The sequence below is a fragment of the Calliphora vicina genome, chromosome 1, assembly GCF_958450345.1.
Source record: "Calliphora vicina chromosome 1, idCalVici1.1, whole genome shotgun sequence".
NCBI classification, from domain to species: Eukaryota; Metazoa; Arthropoda; class Insecta; order Diptera; family Calliphoridae; genus Calliphora; species Calliphora vicina.
Genome location: NC_088780.1, coordinates 139,508,493 through 139,528,054, shown reverse-complemented (window position 1 = coordinate 139,528,054; position 19,562 = coordinate 139,508,493). Strand labels below are relative to the sequence as shown.

At 31.8% G+C, this 19,562-nt stretch overlaps 1 protein-coding gene across 1 annotated transcript; it reads right to left on the bottom strand.

Annotated features, from left to right (window-relative positions):
* Positions 1-825: 825 nt before the first annotated feature.
* Positions 826-18,914, bottom strand: trp (transient receptor potential). Its single transcript, XM_065508824.1, has 17 exons — positions 18,816-18,914; positions 17,804-17,811; positions 12,443-12,643; positions 12,140-12,380; positions 11,914-12,056; positions 7,939-8,140; positions 7,690-7,866; positions 7,394-7,628; positions 6,564-6,716; positions 6,045-6,190; positions 5,604-5,971; positions 5,172-5,529; positions 2,366-2,591; positions 2,126-2,288; positions 1,903-2,063; positions 1,658-1,839; positions 826-1,591 (listed from the first exon to the last, which is right to left on the bottom strand). The coding sequence occupies exons 3-17, from the start codon at positions 12,577-12,579 to the stop codon at positions 932-934; spliced, it is 3,552 nt and encodes a 1,183-aa protein (XP_065364896.1). The 5' UTR covers positions 12,580-12,643; positions 17,804-17,811; positions 18,816-18,914; the 3' UTR covers positions 826-931.
* Between the last annotated feature and the right edge of the window lie 648 nt (positions 18,915-19,562).

Sequence of the window (19,562 nt, the reverse complement as noted above, 5' to 3'; positions counted from 1 at the left end):
TTAAAATTATTAAAAGTAATCGCATAAAATCTTAAAATAAATTTTAAAAAAATATTCGATTTTGTCGAATAATTCGACACAAAAAAAACCGGTTTGTCGAATAACTCAAAACAGTCCTTTTGTAAAAACCGGTTTAAAAAAAAACGAATAATTCGAATACCGGTTTGACAACTCTAATTATGAGGTGCTGAAATCTGGCCAGACCATCACAGGGAAACTGTATCAAACGCAAATGATTAGTTTGACCAAAAAAATGACCAGAATATGCTGCCAGACATTAAGCACGGGGTAAATAAATAGACTTGTTAAAAACTATTTATTTACCCCGTGCGATTACTATTTGCTTCGAACGCTCTCTATGGGATACTCTTCACTTCAGAACACAGTATTTAAACTTGGATTGATTCGTCGGGCATGCCCGATCATATTTGGATACTACCATGCCAAACTCAATATTATGGAGTTTATATGGAGTTTGGCATTCGATGAAGCGACGAATTATTGTTTATGTATGGAGTTAGACGTTTGCCATAGAAATTAGCTATGATCATTATTATTTTAATTATTTTCTACTGAAATTCCTGCAAGATTTAACTATTTTTTGTGTACGAAAACGAAAACTTAAAACTATATAAAATATTGTGTTAACGCATACACTTTGTAATTCCGTAAGTCCAATCAATTAAAAAAAGTGTAATATACATATTTATTCTTGAAAATGCCACAGAGTCTTTTTGATTAACTACTGTCAAATAACAAACAGAAAAACATTCAGAGCATTACTGTTGGTATTTACTTATAGTTTTTATTCGTAAAAATAATAATTAATCGATTTCCAATTAACTACAAGTTTTCTTTTTTCAATTTTAATTTTAAAAGTATCAGTTTTATTTGTCTCAAGTCTCAAATAAATGATTGGTATAAAATGAATTTAAAGCCAACCCGATATCATGCGACCAGTAACAACCGATTTACCACGATCACCACCGGCGGCAGCACTACTTTGGCCAACTTTTATTGCGGGCTTGGCGGGAGGATCTTTTTTGTCATCAGGTTTCTTGGCATCGGCTCCTGGTTTTTTATCGTCGGGCTTCTTGTCATCGGGTTTCTTGTCATCAGGTTTCTTGTCATCGGGTTTCTTGTCATCGGGTTTCTTATCATCTGCTTTCTTGTCGTCAGCTTTCTTATCAGCACCATCAGCTGCTTTTGTAGCAGCATCTGTACCAGGTTTTGCAGCATCAGCAGGGGGCTTCGTTGAGGCGTCGGGTTTGGCGGGAGCAGCGGGCGCGGCCGATTTTGTTGCAGCTGCTGCAGCAGGTGCTTCGGGTTTGGCATCCGCAGTTTTAGCAGCTTCACCCTTTTTAGCTGCTGCTTCAGGTTTGGTTTCTGCTCCGGGCTTAGCTACAGCTGGCTTAGCAGCAGCATCTGCTGGTTTGTTAGGTGGAGCAGGTGCTGGTGCCTTAGCATCAGCTGTTTTGGCATCTCCAGGCTTAGCGGGCGCCGCTGGTTTTGCTTTATCTCCAGCTGGAGCTTTCGGTTTGTCAGTAGCTGCTTTCGAGTCATCAGGACTTGCACTATCATCTTTTTTGCTCTTTAAATGATAAAAACTTATGTATTTAATAAATTGCATTAGTTATTTACTAAGTATGATCTGTACCTCTACTCTCTTCATTGTGGACCTGGCAAAAGCGTCGAGTTTTGCTGCAGCCTCCGTAGAATTATTAGATTCATTGAGTTCTTCAGGTGATATACCTTCTTCAGCCACTAATTTCTTTTTCATGAATTTAACATATGCAACACGAGTAGCTCTCGAAACATCTCCAAGAGAGGGATTGTATTCTATAAAAAAAGGGAGCATAACATAAAATATTAATTGATTTCAACTGTAATTTATAGTTTTACCTATAAGTTGATTCTGATTCATTCTAAGACCTTCGTTTGCTTCATCTATAATGCGGCGTCTCAAACTGCGTTGAGAATGCCGCTGAATTGATGAACGTTTGGAACCAATGGGATTTGAGCTCATAGTATTTTTGCGAGCAATAGCATTCCAATCTTTTTCGCTAAATATCAAGAATATAACATTGAAATTACCGATACTGCAAAATTTAAGAAATAATCTTACCCTTTCTGAGATCTTTTTTTGCGTATAGCATTGGCCAATGACGAGAATATATCCTTGCCCTCTTCGACACTATTTACTAACTCAGTTTGTAGAGTTTCAACGAAACCTATTTGGAAATCTTTCAAAATTCTACGTTCTATTGTCTTACCCTTCTTACCAGCCGCTGTAAATGGTAGAAAACAAGATTTTTGTCACACAAATAGTTTGTTTAAATTGAATTAATTAAGTCCCTGGCCTTACCTGCACTTGCTGATTTCTTTTCAATATCCGGTACAACAAATTTATTATTTGTAAAAATGTCCAACAGTTCGAAACGCAATGAGCTAATATCCTGACGCACTTCAATGATATCATCCTCGGTTATGCCGAAATCATCTCTGTGACGCTGTTCGGCCGTAATATAGCGACGTATCAATAGCTTCATTACACGCTCATGCAGTGATTGTGCCTTAACCCTTGATTTCAACTGTGAACAAAAGAATTTTACTGGAATTGTTGATGATTTTAGCAAAAAATATGTTGAAAATTGTGCTGATGTGTGTCGGTGTGTATGCAAATTAGTTCAATTGATTTTGATATTTATTTTATGGCGTCTCAACCACACTTCTGTATGAACATGGAACTATTAAGTTTTACGAGGGTTTATTTAGAATTATTTACCAATTTCATATACATACTTAGTTTCATGAAATATTGAAAACGATGCCAATTTTCTTTTTTTGATCCAGAATCGAAGACTTAGATTCTAAGTCCCGATCTACTTATATGTAATTTGCTCACGATTAACAAAGCATAACTAAACGACGCCTAAATTCTTACTTCGTACTAATATCGTAGTTAGCCGACCGAGAGCCGAAGCATTTATCTTGTCGGAACGTATTCATTAGGTAGTTATAGTCAATAAGTTGTAGTTAGCCGATGAAAGCTGAAGAATTTATCTTTTGGAATTGCATCCATAAGCTGTATTTACCTATAATTAGTCGTTAGCCGACCAAGAGCCGAAGCATTTATCTCGTCGGATTATACTCAGTAGCTAGTCCTAACTTATAGAGCCAACGAATTCATCTCCTTGGATTGCATCCGTTGTATTTATTTTATAATAATAAGTCATTAGCCTACCGAGAGCCGAAAATTGTTTCCAAAGATACAAGACAGCTTTGTGGTAAAGAAGATTTAAAGGAAAGCAGACCTTTGAAGAACCTGGACGGACTAAGCATACCAAGGATGGAAACAAAAACTGCATCATATATGTATATTGAACTTATAATTTTTTCCTTATAATTTAGAACTAATAGTAATCAAATGAGAGGTAAGGATTCTTATCTAAATAAGTATTTCACCTAAAAGTTTAAAAAAGTATGTGACTTTATAATTTGAATGGACACTTTAATAATTTGCTACACCCATAAACAAAATGCTTTGTCAATCGGAAAGATTTATGTCCAAAATATTTTTATTCCGCCCAATGCACTACAAGGAATAAAAACTATAAGGAAATACTGAACAAGATGAAAATCGGTATACGGGGGTTTTCAAGGTTTTTGATTTCGAATCTGAGGTAGAATTTTTCAAATTCAAAATGGCGGATCCAATATGGCGGCTTAAATTTTAAAATGTCTTCTAATTTGCATGAAAATCGGTATATGGGAGTATTCAAGATTGCTGATTTCGAATCTGAGGTAGAATTTTTCAAATTCAAAATGGCGGATCCAATATGGCGGCTTAAATTTTAAAATGTCTTCTGATTTACATGAAAATTGGTATACAGGAGTATTCAAGATTGCTGATTTCGAATCTGAGGTAAAATTTTTCAAAATGGCGGATCCAAATGGCGGCGAAAATTTTAATGTGTATTCTGATTTACATGAAAATAGGATCACATAAGCCGATTCCTCATTCAAAATTCTGCCGCATTCAACTTTAGCAACAACAAAATTGTAAACAGCAGCATTATTTTCCTCTTTATTTTGTTCATCCAACCAAACTTCCGCAAGTTCGTTATTTTGCAAGCGGAGGCTGCCTACGAAAAATTATATTTCTCAAAAAATGCAACATGAATTTGACAAATTAAACTCAAAATTCTACATTTTTTAAAAGTTTATCCAAAGTTAATTTTTCAGAAAATATTATAAAATTAAAGGTTATGTCAGAAGTATGAGTTTTTTCGCCAAAAACAATTTTTTTTTACAAAATATTTTTCTTAAAATATTAAGCACTATCACTTTTGTTTTCCATATTTAAATTTATATTTTTTTTAACTAATTAAATAAACTTAAAAATTCGAACAAATTGCACAGTACATACTGATTTCAACACTTTGCTCACAAACAATGACTTTGACCACTTGCTAAGCAGTCGCCGTTATTTTTTTACAAAAACAAAACTTGCAGTTGTTTGCTTTAATGCTTTCTTTATCAAATACCATCAACAAAAACTGCATTCATGAAAGTTAAAAAAATTACTTTTTGCCTCAAAAATGGTTAAAATTACCTATAGTGCAATATTATGAAATTGTTTTATATATTTCTTCACAAAACTTATTAAACCACCCACTTTCTATTTTCCATTGACGTACACAGACTTTTTATTTTTATTTTAGTTTTATCCTCCCCGCTCTACTGGAAGACCACTAGGTGTTCATGATACTTGATTGCAAATAATGACAATCATTTGTTTATATTATTTTGTTTGTTATTGAAATAGTTTTCAACATATTGCATCATTGCGGTAGGTAGTTTCAAATCTTATAAATTCTATTTTATACCAATATTTATTCTTGAATTATTTTGGAAAATGATGCAACCAGCCAACTAAAACACGTAATAAATTTGAATGGATTATTATTATAGTTTTCTATACATTTTGATCAAAATAACTAACGTATTTCCGGTTGAGAGAGACAACAAAATGTTAATTGTTAAATAAACTCATAACAAGTAAATATTGATACAAGATTTTACAAAGTATGTATTAGGTAAATTGAATGTTTTAGTGACGTAAATGTTGGTATTTAGCTAAAACAAATAATTAAATATCTTTAACTCACCATAAAACTCCTGGAACGTTTTGGTCTCTGCTTGCCAAATACCTTACGCATCAACTTTACTGAGGGGAACATATTAAATGGTGGAGGTACAGTGCCACCATCCTCAAAATAGCTCATCCACAATTGAGAGCGGGCAAATTTCCATTCAACATCGGCACGTTCAGAAATAATTTGATATGAATTGGACATCATGGCAATAAGCATGTTGAGCAATACGATAATATTGATTACCGAATATGAGCCGAACATCAACAAGGCCCAGAAACGGGTGAAACTCTTAATGCCGGCCAAATCGAATGACACCAAGTCCACTAAACCAAAGGAGGCCCAAAATAGAGATTGTGAAGTTTCAAAAAGACTAAAATATATAAATAAAATATGTACTTAAATATACATATATTTTATAATTAAACATTTTTAATTCAACCATACTTTGAAAATCGTCTCCATATAGTACAAGCTTTCTCTTGATCATCAAAATCCGCCACATCTGGATGCAAGTGATAGCATTTATTTTTCTCCAATTCAGCATAATACCATAGTAATTGATTGAGACCACAGCCGAAAGCAAACAACACCAAAGTATAAATAAAGAAGAACTTTATAATATCGATAATCATGCGTCCCAATGAGACTTGCAATGGTCCCAGGTGTGGATTTATAGAGAAAATGTGAACTAGTTTCAAATATGAGAATACCATGCCTGCTGCAAATGCACCTTCTGACAGCAGCATGGGATCAAACGGATGCCAATGTTCTCGTGGAAAATAAGGATTTATATCTCGAAACCAGAGATCACGCTATATGAAGGAATAATAATAATAAATTTAAATTGAATTAAATTAAATTACGAAACATTTAAACTTAAATTACATGCACTATAATCCAGGCGGTGGCCCTACACAGTATCCAGGTGACATAAAACATATTCGAAATGAAATCCACAATATTCCATAGATCCATAATGTAATCAAACAAACCATCCGAATATAATGACTTCAATTCGCCTAAGACTAAACCTGTTAAATATTAAACAATTTTTATTTAATTTTGTTTTTTTATTATTAAATCAAATGTTTGAACATCTTTATTACAAAATGTTGGCTCGCTGAAATGGCAAACTTTTTTAAATCGAGATATTTTCGTTGCAAAGGTCTTTGAAATATTTCAAAACGTTCTAAAATCATTGATTTCAAATATTTTTGAAATCTGTTAATGTAGTTTTATTACTAATTTGTGAAAACATAACAGTGAAAATAACTCGAAAACTAACCATACGATTTTAAAATGTCTGGTATATTTGTATTCAGCGTGCCGAAATATTATAAACTAGATATTTTGCACGAGAAGTCCTTTTTGGCTGTTGAGGAGTAGTGTTATTTATCTACTTACTTGAAATGTACGTAATGATACCTAATTCAATAGGTCCGGGCAAAGAGCCTCTTTCATGTTTACGCCAATCGTCCAACATTTCAATCATCCATGGGAACGCTAACAACTCAAATGTTATTTGAACAACACGCAATGAAGCAGCACCAAGTAACACTGTGAATTAAAATAACAACCCATAATAAATATTAACTCTTTATGGGGATTTCAACGTATATTTCTAGGTGTTAAACAAATAACGAAAACCTATCTAACCATAATCGGTTTTACAAAGTAAGCAAGTAAATCTTGGAGGTCCAATAATTATCTCTATTGCATTTATTCCCTGGCTCAACTAATAATATCCAGGACATAAAAGACATCTGGGGATATTAAATTTCTATTTAGTCTTTCATGGACTAAACGGTTGCTGTATCGAATGTTATTGATGAATGGGCATGGAAAGAGATGGAACACATGTGGCCCTCTTTATGGAGCTCTCTTGGCTTTTGGTAGAAACTCGATTAGACTTCTAACACGTTGGACATATGTATGTCAAAACGTATGGATTAGGGAATTATCGTTACCACACCATTTACATGACTGATCCGCTCTACAGGAGCGCAGACTAAGATATCTTGTCATTGACTAATCTAATATAATTTTACAGCAGTACGGGTTGTTTTAAAAAATCTGGAGATTTTTAGTATTCACATGAAATTTTACAACAAGAAACAAAATCTCATTTTTGTAATTTTAACCTCGTCCACTGTGTAAAATTGTGCAAGGTCATCATTTAAAACTGTCTAATTCTTAACATATGCTGGTCCTAAATTCGATTAAAATATACTCACTCAAAAAGAACATGTAGGAGCATGAATGTGTAATGAATTTAACAAAAGGTTTTCTCATAAATTTGCCAGCATCCGATTCGGGAGCCATAAGATAATTCATACTGTTAATGGGAAACATGCAACCCAATTTTATAACTTCTAAAATTTGTTGAGAACTTTTTTTACGTCGAAATCCGGGCAAACCTTCATACCAAATGGCAGCCAATAGTTGTTGTACATTGGGATGAGCCACAAACTAAAATCACAAGACATTATTTAATAACATGGATTTTCTTATAATTTTTCATTATATATACCGTCTTTTGCTTATACTTAATGGCCAATTTCAGTCTCTCCAATGTCTGCCTTTGTCCAGGAGTCCAAATGTCATTGGAAGCTTCATGATTAAAGTTTAACATTACTTCCAGTTCGGTTGAGGTTCTGGCATGATCTAGTAATGATGTAACAAATTCTTGGACACCATGACGCATTTCCTGCAAAAATACTATGTAGTAGTATTTTCCTTATTTTATTTTTGTATTTTTTTTTGTAATTCTCCAACTTACTCCATATTCAGCACGAAATTCTGATTCCATTGCCTGCAAACGTTTCAATTCCCATGCGAGTTCAAAAGCTGTTAGGACGGGATCACGTGAACTAAGAGATATCAGTGAGCTAGCCGAAAGAGCACGAAAAGCATTAATACGCGACTGAGAGTGACGCAAGGAGTCGGTTTCTTGTGATGTTACACACTCATCGCAACCGCATCTATAATCAAAGGAAAATCATATACATTTTCGTTTTTTTAGTGGTTGTGAAATGTAGAGTGGGTAAGTTGTTTTTTTTTTTTTTTTTTGTTTAACAAATTCAATTATGTTGACTCTAAGGCCATTAGTATTTTTATATCTACAGCAGTATTAAAAAAGCAACATATGTGTCATTTATGTAATATCTATAGGTATTTAACCTTAAAACATAACATATAAATATGAAAAAAATACAACATATTTGAAGTAGTCTTTTAAGGAATTTACTTCCTCCCTTCTAGATAAGGTGTTAATTATATTAGAGCAAACTGCTGAGATTTACAGCATTAAGGACGGGTCGATGTTAATAATATGTGTCGACCACGTTGTTCTGTTGGCATCAAATATGTTGATAAATATTCAGTCACTAACGCCAAAACACAGTATAAAATTTCGTTATCGAAAATATTGGATTTTTTTTTAGCGGCGAGGAACTTGTTAATAAAAATTTGCTATGTTAAGTATTAAAATAGCGGTATATGGGACGATTTCAACCCATACGCGGCTCAAATGCAGTTTGGTGTGAATTTTATGCCGATGACAGTACAAATTTGGTCTCCTCTCAGATATAGCCGGATCCATTCGGTAGGTTCACTGAATATAACGACTCGTGGCACAAGGTTAATTCTCTGACCATTTCTCTCCTCATTATACGCTAATTTGTTGTTTTGTTATATTCAGCAACTTTAAAATAAAAATTAAATATTTTTTAAATTTGCGAAGCAAAATTGTATGGCAAAATTTTACTTTGTCCTTATATGCAAAGGTCTATCATAACTATAATTAGATATTCATATTGTCGAGTTGGATATCTATCAAAATAAATGTCTTGTAACTCAAAACTCATTTTTTTCAAAAAAAAATTTTTTCGCTCAAAAGATGCGAGTTTGCTTTCGGATATCCATCAAGTGGGATATCCATCAAAATAAATATCTTGTAAAAAATATCAACAAAATTTTGATTTCGGAAAAAAATTTCAAAATTTGTTTTAAATTTTTTTTCGATAGATTGCAGAAATAGCTATCTAAACTATTTGGGATACATTTTGCTAAGAACAATCGGTAATAAGTTGAATGGATGAGAAAAAACACCTGTTTGGACAAAATGTCAAATTTTGAGCCCCTCTAACTCAGAGAGTTCTAAACCGATCTTGTTGGAAAATTGTGTCTGAATTACTATCCAGTAGAACTAACCTTGGTGCAAATCCGATCGGAAGGCATCGATTTCAAAAGTTGGTTCACTTGACATGAAATTCCCCATTAAATCCTATATATCTTATACATATATAAATAAGTATGTTATTGCCCACTAATATTTATGAAACATATGTGGTTTAAAAGGTTCTTTTCTCTAGGTATGCACAATATTAAAAAATTGTTTGCATTAAAGTGGTAAAAAGCGTTTCAAAAGTGGTCGAATTTCGGAATATTTTGTATTGGATGCCCAATTTTGAAGGACTAAACCAGCACCAATAAAATAATATATACACTGAATCAATTAAGTCTCCGTACAGACATACTCATAATGTAAACTAGCTATTTATGGTCACTTTTCAATACATATTTAAACCTTTTTTTAATTCATTTTATAAAAAATCTTATAAACTAGAAATCAACATAAAAAAAACTACAAACATTTTCATTAAAAACATAAAAATTTACATAAATTCAATAATTGTACGAAAAGTATCACCAAAAAAGTCTCCGTACAGTTAACTATTTTAAGGCAAGGAATCCCAATATTAAACTTAATTGCATTTAATATGTGGTAGGTCCTCCATTCTGAGTAATTGCTTCATTTTAATGACTGTGCATGGAATGGACCAGCTTTGTTGTTGTCAGGGAAACCAAAAATAAGCTAATTTTAATGAATAGAAAGAAAATTATTATTAACTTGCAAAATGAAGGAAAAAATTAACCGAAATCAAGGATATTGTAAAAAGACCACGCTCTTCCATTCAGTATGAGCCAATATTTTGTTGAACTTCACCCGCATCTCTTCTGATAACCGAATAACTAATGAAAAAACTGTTTTAGATTGTATGATTGCATGCTGTTAGCTATTATACAAGATATACATATTTTGCTTTACTCTGAAGACACAGATTTTTATAATTTTGTCCAGCAAGACAAAAAAGCATAAGGTAGAAATATTATATATTAATGGATAGAGGATTTTGTCTACTCTTCAAAAATGTATATAACTTTTGACAATTAAAAAATTCATGGAATACTTTTTTGAAAAATATGACAAAAATATTTTTTATTGAGTTTTTGCATAAATACAAATTTTTCAAATTGAAATTAAATTTTTATTTATGAATATTTATTAATGAAATTACACAGTTATGTATGTCTGCTTTTACACACAGCAAGTTTACTTGAAGCAAGTCTCTTCGATTTCCTTTTAAACTTGTTCGACTGTTTACACACAGCAAGTCTGTTTTCAATTTTGCATGTTAAAACCTTATAGACGCCATAGTGAAAATGAGAAAACAAAAGAGAATTGAAGAGACTTGCCAGTACAAGCAAGTGTGTACCCCTCTTATTTCTTCTTGCCTCTCTCTCCTATAAACTCTAGACTTGCGCAAGAAAACTTGCCCTGTGTAAAAGCAGACAATGTAGATTTTTCTATTTAAAATGGAAAAATAAAATAAAATTTTTGAAATTGTTATCGAATATTCCGCAATTCCCAAAAAAGTCTTGAAAAATGCCAAAAATGGTATTTTTTCGTTATTTGCCTATAATATCCATACCAGGGGCGGGGTTATCGGAACCCTTTACAAAATAATTAAGAACATATTGAGGCATCTAAAATAGGTTACTATATTTTGATATCGACTATGCGATTTGATAATTTTTGCCCTAAAGTTGAATTTTACATAAAAAAATTGGAGTTTTTTGAATGGACCTGGTCCCCTCGGTATCAAATATTATAATTTTTTTTTATTTAAAATATTTGGTGTAAAGTTAGCTTTTCAAACAGTACAAATTCAATATACATCCTCTTAGAAATTTTTTAGATAACTTGAAAAGAATAAAAGTACTTTTTTCCCAAAAAAATAGCCAAAAATCGCCTTTTTAAAATGTTTTAAATTCAAATGCATGTAACTTTAGATTCAGTCATGATTTATTTGATATATGCATCTGTTGCTAATTGTACAATAGAAAAATGGACAAAATCGGGAAATATTTGGAACCGCGGTCATCAAAAAACTGGGGTAGAGTGGGTAAAAATGTGGAAAATTTAATGCGAATATCTCCTAAGCTATAAGAGGTAATTGATAGCTACGACGAGGTTTTATGTAGTGTTCAGCAAGAAAATTCTATATGTGTAAATTTTTTGAAATCGGAACACAAACGAAGAAATATGATATTTTTTAAAATTGAACATACCCGAGGTGTCCTACTTTGGGGACCCCTGGTCCCGCTCCTGGTAGGCTCATGAGGTCCAAATTGAAAACTTAAACTCGACTGCACTTCCTCTTTGCACACTGCACTTCCTATTCAAATCGGACTAAGGGTTTAGAAGTTACAGATTTTTTTCCTTTTTTTCTCATAATGACAAAAATGAGCAATTCAAATAAAAAAAATACCTCACAAACAGTTTTATTCCATTTCAACTTTGACACGTAATTATTTATACATAAAATGTACTGGGAAGTATTCGAAATTGTTTATATTCATACCATCATAGTGACCGACTATACTTTCCTACTTGTTTTTAAATACTCACTTGACATCATGAGGCATTGGTAATGTGGCACCACGATCCAATAGAATTTTTAAAATTTCGTAATTGTTACGATGTGCTGCCAATATTAGAGGCGTTATATCAGGCGTAAATGTCGATTTCGAACGATCAACTGCCTCCCAACTCTTTTTTTTTAAAAAAAATAAAAAAAAAAGTTTGTATATCCATTTCCAAGATAGTGTTAAACATTGTGACAATAACTACTTACATATGGTGTACCCTCCTTATGATGCGTTTCTTCCCATTGCAACAGTTCCTCCACAGCCTCCACATATTCTTCAGAAATAGCATGCAACAATGCATCGCCCACATCTATGCCTTCCTCCAACAGTACAATCATTAAATCAAAATTTTCATTTTCAATGGCTGATATTAAGGCCGAACGATTCATGGGATCAACACAATTAATATTAAACTTTTCCGGTGCACCTTTATTTTCCTCAATTATTCTATAATAACAAAATAAATAGCCATGATAAAATGTATGATTCATAGATATAGCTTAACGTACACCTTGACACTTGCTATGTCACCGCGCTCACAAGCCAATATAAAGGTTTTCTCTGTCTCCGTCAACACGTATTCATCTGCAAACTGTATATTATAGTTTTCTTCCTCATTTTTCCCTTTTTCCGGATCAGTTGCCATGTTTTATTGTTTGTTTTGCTTTTAATTTTTAAGCTAGTGTTTATTGTTTCTAAAGATTTATCCGCTAAAAAAAAACAAGAGAAACAATTTTTATATTATTTTGTGTGTTTTTCTATATACAACATGTGAGGAAATCCACAATAAATTGAAGTAAATACATTTTAGTCTGAACCACAATTTTTCTTATTGACCGTTGGCATGGTTTTTCGTTATGGACCTACCCATATGGAAAAAGTATGAACATAAACCTATGCATGAGGAAAATCAAAAATTAATATTCGTAACTCAAAATAACTACAAGCCATTTGAATTCAGTTTCAACGATTACACTCTGCTACAAAATAACACTTTTTGTCAGAACTTGAAAAGCGGCCTAATGGAGGTTGTAGGGGTTGGTGAGGACATACTAAACCGTTTTCAATGATTTTGAAACACCCTCAAAATTTTGAGTTATTTTGAAAAAAACTGTTTTAGGGTAGGTACTTTAGTACCTCTAACTCCCACATTTTTATACCGCTTTCCAAATTTCAAACAATTATGGATAGGCAAAGAATTAAGCTTGCATAAAATGTATATTCCAAAAATATTTTTATAAAAAGTTTCGCTCTTTTATTTTTTTTTTGTCGTAATTTTTCAAATTCATATAGTTATTTTAATTTATTTCTATGAAAACCTATTATTTTTTGCACAGTGTTTTAAAGAAAAATTTATATAGACAGAAATGAGACATTACCTCTTAAAATCGGTTCATATTTGCAAAATTTATTAAACTTTTTCGAAAAAAGTTCGAAAAAATTTACCTTGTAATTACAAAATTGTACAATTTTTTTTTTGTAAAGTTTTTTGTTTGTATTTTATTTCCATATATATATGCATACACGGAATCAATTAAGTCTCCGTACAGACATACTCATAATATAAACTAGCAATTTATGGTCACTTTTCAATACATATTTAAAACCTTTTTTAATTCATTTTATAAAAAATCTTATAAACTAGAAATCAACATAAAAAAAATACAAACATTTTCCTTAAAAACATAAAAATTTACATAAATTCAATAATTGTACAAAAATTATCACCAAAAAAGTCTCCGTACAGTTAACCGTTTTAAGGCAAGGAATCCCAATATTAAACTTAATTGCATTTAATATGTGGTAGGTCCTCCTTTCTGAGCAATTGCTTCATTTTAATGGCTGTGCATGGGATGGACCAGCTTTGTTGTTGTCAGGGAAACCAAAAATAAGCTAATTTTAATGGATAGAAAGAAAATTATTATTAACTTGCAAAATGAAGGAAAAATTAACCGAAATCAAGGATATTGTAAAAAGACCACGCTCTTCCATTCAGTACGTTATTCAACAGTTCAAAAAAACCGGAACAATGGAAAATAAACAAAGAACTGACCATCCAAGAAAAATAGACCACCACTTAGAGAGAAGAATTGTACGATTTGTAGAAGGTAATCCACAAATTTGCGCATGTGTAATTGCGAGAAACTTGAAAACTAGTGATGAATTAACGGTAAACCCCCAAACTGTAAGAAACGATCATAAACTAAATGTATACAATGGTGGAGTAAGCCGTAAGAAGCCCCCTGTTCGAAAAGTGAACATGAAAAAGAGATTGGATTACGCTATCGAGCATATTGATAAAGATTTTTTATTTTGGGATCGAGTTATTTTTAGCGATGAAAGTAAATTGAATGTTTTTGGTTCTGATGGAAGAGAAATGTTATGGAGAAAGCCAAATACTGAAATGAATTCGAAGCATTTGACGCTAACCGTAAAGCATGGAGGAGGTAACGTTATTGTTTGGGGTTGCATGGCTTCATCTGGGGTGGGAAATCTTATTTTTGTTGAAAACACTATGGATAAATATGCATACCTTAATCTGGAAAATTAAGCTTGGGTCGTTTGTATTGCTTCCAACAAGACAACGATGCTAAACACACCTCTAGATTAGTAAAGGAATTTATAATGTTCCTAAGCACTTAAATCGCTCAGCTCAGTCACCTGATCTCAACCCGATTGAGCATCTATGGGATCACTTGGAAAGAAAGGTTCGGCAGCACAATATAACGAGAAAAGATCAACTAAAAGCCGTTATAATGGAAGAGTGGTATAAAATAGATTCCCTGACAACAACAAAGCTGGTCCATTCTATGCACAGCCATTAAAATGCTGCAATTGCTCAGAAAGGAGGACCTGCCACATATTAAATTCAATTAAAATTAATATTGGGATTCCTTGCCTTAAAAGAGAGACTTTTGGAGACTTTTTTGGTGATACTTTTCGTACAATTATTGAATTTATGTAAATTTTTTTGTTTTTAATGAAAATGTTTGTAGTTTTTTTATGTTGATTTCTAGTTTATAAGATTTTTTATAAAATGAATTAAAAAAAGGTTTAAATATGTATTGAAAAGTGACCATAAATAGCTAGTTTATATTATGAGTATGTCTGTACGGAGACTTAATTGATTCAGTGTATATGCGCTGAGGGAGAAAATGCTAAAAAACGGTGTTAATGAAAAGTTGAATAACTTTTACAATTTTCATCCGATTTGAATAATTAAAACTATGTTTTTTTAAGAACTAAATTTCCTTTATACGTTGGTATAAATTCTTATAAGCTTTCATATCAAAATAAGCAATGAAAAGCGACTAAAATCAAAAAACTTTATAAATTAAATGTATCAAAAACTGCACGTCATTTTAAAGCGTAATAAGTTTTCTTTGCAAACCAGTTAAAACATTTATGTAAACTCGGATAAAAACTGACTGAGCCAAAGGTCGATAAATCGACGAACATCACTGAAAACGGTTTTTTTAGAATAACTTCTGAACTTGAGAGTATTTCTGAAATTTTTAGACATAATTTGTAATGTACTCAGCAAGACCTATAACCCACACTATGTCGTTTTTCAAGTTTTTTTCCATCGTAGCTCCGTGTTATCAACATTTTTGATTTTCTAGAATTATATTAACAAATGAATCAAATTTGAAAAACTGCGAAAGCTAATCTTTGTCTTTTCAAAGATATTCAAAGCAACTAATTTCGGAAAACCACCTATACGAAGAAGCTTCTCCAAGTCATGGAACATAACATCATGCTGAGATGTCATCGAATTAGCATGGCTCAGACATCGTGTCTATCGTGTATGAACGACTTCTTATCGAAAATAGAAAACTCTGAAGAAAGTGGCAACGAAATACATCACCTGTTGCAAAACAGAGGTTGTCTGCTGCTAGTAAAATATTATGAGGAGGGAATCACAGAAATAGAAATTACATTCAAAGTTTGTCAAATACCAAACGCTCAAATAATTTTTCTTTGGAAATCAAAAAGAAATATAAAGCAACCGGTAGAGTCTCAAATCCCTTTAAGAAAAGCTAACTATATATTGACACGTAGCTCAAAAGCTAAAGCTGTCATATTTGCAGATATCTTAAGTACAGTATTTTCATCAACAAATGATGTTGAACTTAAGGAACCACCTGTTTTTACATTATCTAATGTAGATATACTTGCTATAAGCTCTGAACAGAAAATCGTACCATTTTAAATGAGAAAAATATTATACCAGTACATCAATTTGATTATCGCGTTCGCGATAAATGTATAACTGGAGAGAAAAGAAAAGCTTTTGAATTAATCTAACCTATCTATCGGACCGTTTATTAACAGTTAACTACAACGATTACTTGACAAATGGATTTAAGATTAGAGCTGGCGTACCACAAGGAAGTGTTCTTTAATTTACACCTACGACTTGCCTATGAGCGATAGATTAACTATTTATACATTCATATAGAAACCAAGAGACTTCAGATGAAGTTAAAATCATCTAGTCTTTACTGGTTAATCAGTGACCAATCAAAATTAATAATATACTATAAAGTCATCCTGTATAAAAGCTTTTTAAACTCAATTTGGACTTATGGAATCCAACTGTGAGGAACGCCGAGTACTTAGTATGTACCAGTATTTATCTTATACAAAAGGCTAAGGTCCAATTGAAAATTCTTAGAACCATGACAGGTGCATCATGGTACATATGAAATGAGAACATCCAAAGGAACTTGGAAGTACCACTGGTGAAGTGACACCCGAAACTAGACTTCTCGCTCAGATCTAAACGCTGAGATGAGGTTCATTTGTCCATCAATGCTCTCGTCGGAGATCAATTAGTTTAAATTTTAGTTATATGATGTAAATACTAAGAAAATAAGGCAGATTTAGTAAATAAAATGTTATATAAAAAAAATACTATGGCCGCAGAATACTGCATAAATGTCGTATTAGGATATCGACACCAGTAGCAGAAACAGAGGAAAACCTGCCGCGTAAAAAACGTATAATTCTGTCCTAACTGTTGTCTGGAGTAATTGACTAATTGTGTACTGGTTTGCATAGACAATGTCGTCCCCAATTTATGACTAACACGGTAGAAGTCGAACAATTCCTTGGCCTGGACCTGAAGGCAGAATGCATTAGAAAATTGTTTTAGCCATAAATTAAACATAGATCGGAATCTAGAAAAAAACTCAAACAAAAAATTACTCAAAATAAACACACATACAGGTGTTGTTTTTGTTTTCACATAATTTTTAGTAATTGACAATTGAAAGTTTGAAAGTTTCTTTGACAGGAAAGTTTTCGATCTACATATCGCACTGGTTCCTCTAAAGAGCGTCAACTCAAAATTTTAAAATGTTCAGTAGAAGCAAAAAACTATTTTATTTTCAATACATTACAATGAAACGACTGTACGGATACAAATGTATTTTTTGGCGAAAGAGTAGAGAAAATGATAGCAGATTTTTACAGTGGGTAGATATGATCACTGCACATCGATTTCTTGCAAAAAGTTAAAATTGAAAAATTTTGAATTGACGCTCTTTAGAGGAACAAGTGCGATATGTGTATTTATCTATGATTTTAGCTGTAAGAACAGCAACAAAGCATATGACATCTTTTGAAAATATAAAATCTGCAGATTTCAAAACTTTTTGAAAACGATTCACACCTATGAAAGGAACTAGATTCCTCGAAGCCTCTATGTGTAAATTATTACATACTGCAATAGTCTTCGAAAATGGAAACTTTTCAATAAAATTATATTTGGGGGATTCAAACGGTCTGCTATTATTTCATATATTACGACTGTTCAATCAAATTTTTGTTGTGTTTCAAACAAAAAAGTTCTAAACTAATAAGACTTTTTGAACTATTGGTCAATTCAAAAGGTCTCCTATCATGTCCTAATATTTCACAACTCGGCGGCTCGGCTTAATCGACTCTTAGGTGTTAGGCGCAGGTCTTTGCTGGTTGGCTACGATAACACAATAAACATAAACATACAGAGTAGTATTTTTTATGATATTTTTTGCTTGAAAGGCAATAACAACATTTTCAAACCATTGTGAAATATTAGGACAATATTATATGATAGGAGACATTGTGGATTGACCTTATGATTATTATTTTGTCATAAAATAAAATTTTTTTGTTTGAATCACAACAACACTTTGTTTAAACCATCATAATATTTTAGGACATTATGACAATATGACTTAATAACAGACCGTTTGAATGCCCCAATTTTTGTAATCCACTGTTATAAAGATCATGGAAATTATGAAATTTCCATTAAAGAAATATGTTGATAAATAAATAATAAGGTTTCAAGAAGAAAAAATTTCAAGAGGAAAGAATTGCTCATTTCTCAAGATTGGTTTGACTTTTCGTTTCTCCTTCAAAAAAAATGTCCTTATAGTAGGTCTTTGGTCGGAAGCAGCGAATATTTCGAACAACGCCTCCGCATAGTTAAGATTCTTTAGGCATTATGACTAATTTCAAGCTTTTTTTGACACTTTTTTTGTAACAGATTATTTTAGATTTAAATTTTTAATTTTTTCATAACTATTTAATATTATTTTTTTTGTATTTCTAAACAACCCCATAATATATGTATATGTAGAGTTCTAAAAGCTGGCTAAATAATTTTACAGGTCTGAATAATTTGTTTGTATTTAGTTTTTTTTAGTTACAGCACACTTAAAAAACTCCTTTAATGTTTTATTAATTTTTCTATAAATTCTCTTTTATCTTTAAATTATAAGTATTTCATTGATTTATTCAGATTTTTTAACAAATATTGAATTTAGTTAGTAACACTTTTAAGGTTTCTTCAATGCATTTTTTTATGTAACCATTTATTTTTTCATTTACTTTTTTTTTTCTGTGCTTCTATTAGCGCATTTTACACAAACTACGCATATATTCCGTATCCTTAATTGTCCTTTTACAATTTATCCAATTTAAACTTTTATTATATTTTGTATCCTTGGAAAAACAAAAAAAGTGGAAAATTTTGAAAAAATTTCACTTTTGAATTTCCTTTTTTTATCCAATGTTAAGTATTCAAGAGTTCGCGAAGAACTGTTTGAAAATTGCTCAAGTACCTTGGTATAAGTATGTCATTAATTACATTAGTATTTTACTGGTTCCAATATTAGTCATTGAAAACTGAACAAGAGAGAACCAGCTGAACAAAAAATAAAAAAAAATTAACTAAAAATGGAAATGTCACATTTATTCTATGTTCAAAGATTTTACTTGGCTATTCTTGTGTATAGTTTTCTTTCTGCACGTTTTGATTATTTTCTATGGTTGTAGTAAGTATTGAAATGTTTGAAATCTATTACAATTTTAAAGGGTGAATGAAATAAACGATTCATTGAAAACGAAATTATTTACTCAGTTTATATTGATCGATTGAAACCTTAGCGGAGATTTTCTAAAGCTCTTTGTAGGAAATGTGATTATTTGTGTTATTACAATTTTTCTTTATGAACGCAGATACTTGCAAATACAGAAATACATACCCAATTGTACATTTATGTATTTATGGAAATTCTGCAAATACTTTTTGCATATATTCTTCTCTAGTTTCATTAAAATTGGCTCAAAAATATA

What these genes read in the sequence shown, in the direction of transcription:
- trp (XM_065508824.1), bottom strand. Translation starts at nt 12,579, where the DNA reads ATGGCAACTGATCCGGAAAAAGGGAAAAATGAGGAAGAAAACTATAAT. An exon ending in CCAATGCCTCATGATGTCAA is followed by an intron (nt 8,141 to 11,913) that starts GTGAGTATTTAA and finishes CTTTGATTATAG; the next exon opens with ATGCGGTTGCGATGAGTGTG. An exon ending in TTAAGTATAAGCAAAAGACG is followed by an intron (nt 7,629 to 7,689) that starts GTATATATAATG and finishes TTGTGATTTTAG; the next exon opens with TTTGTGGCTCATCCCAATGT.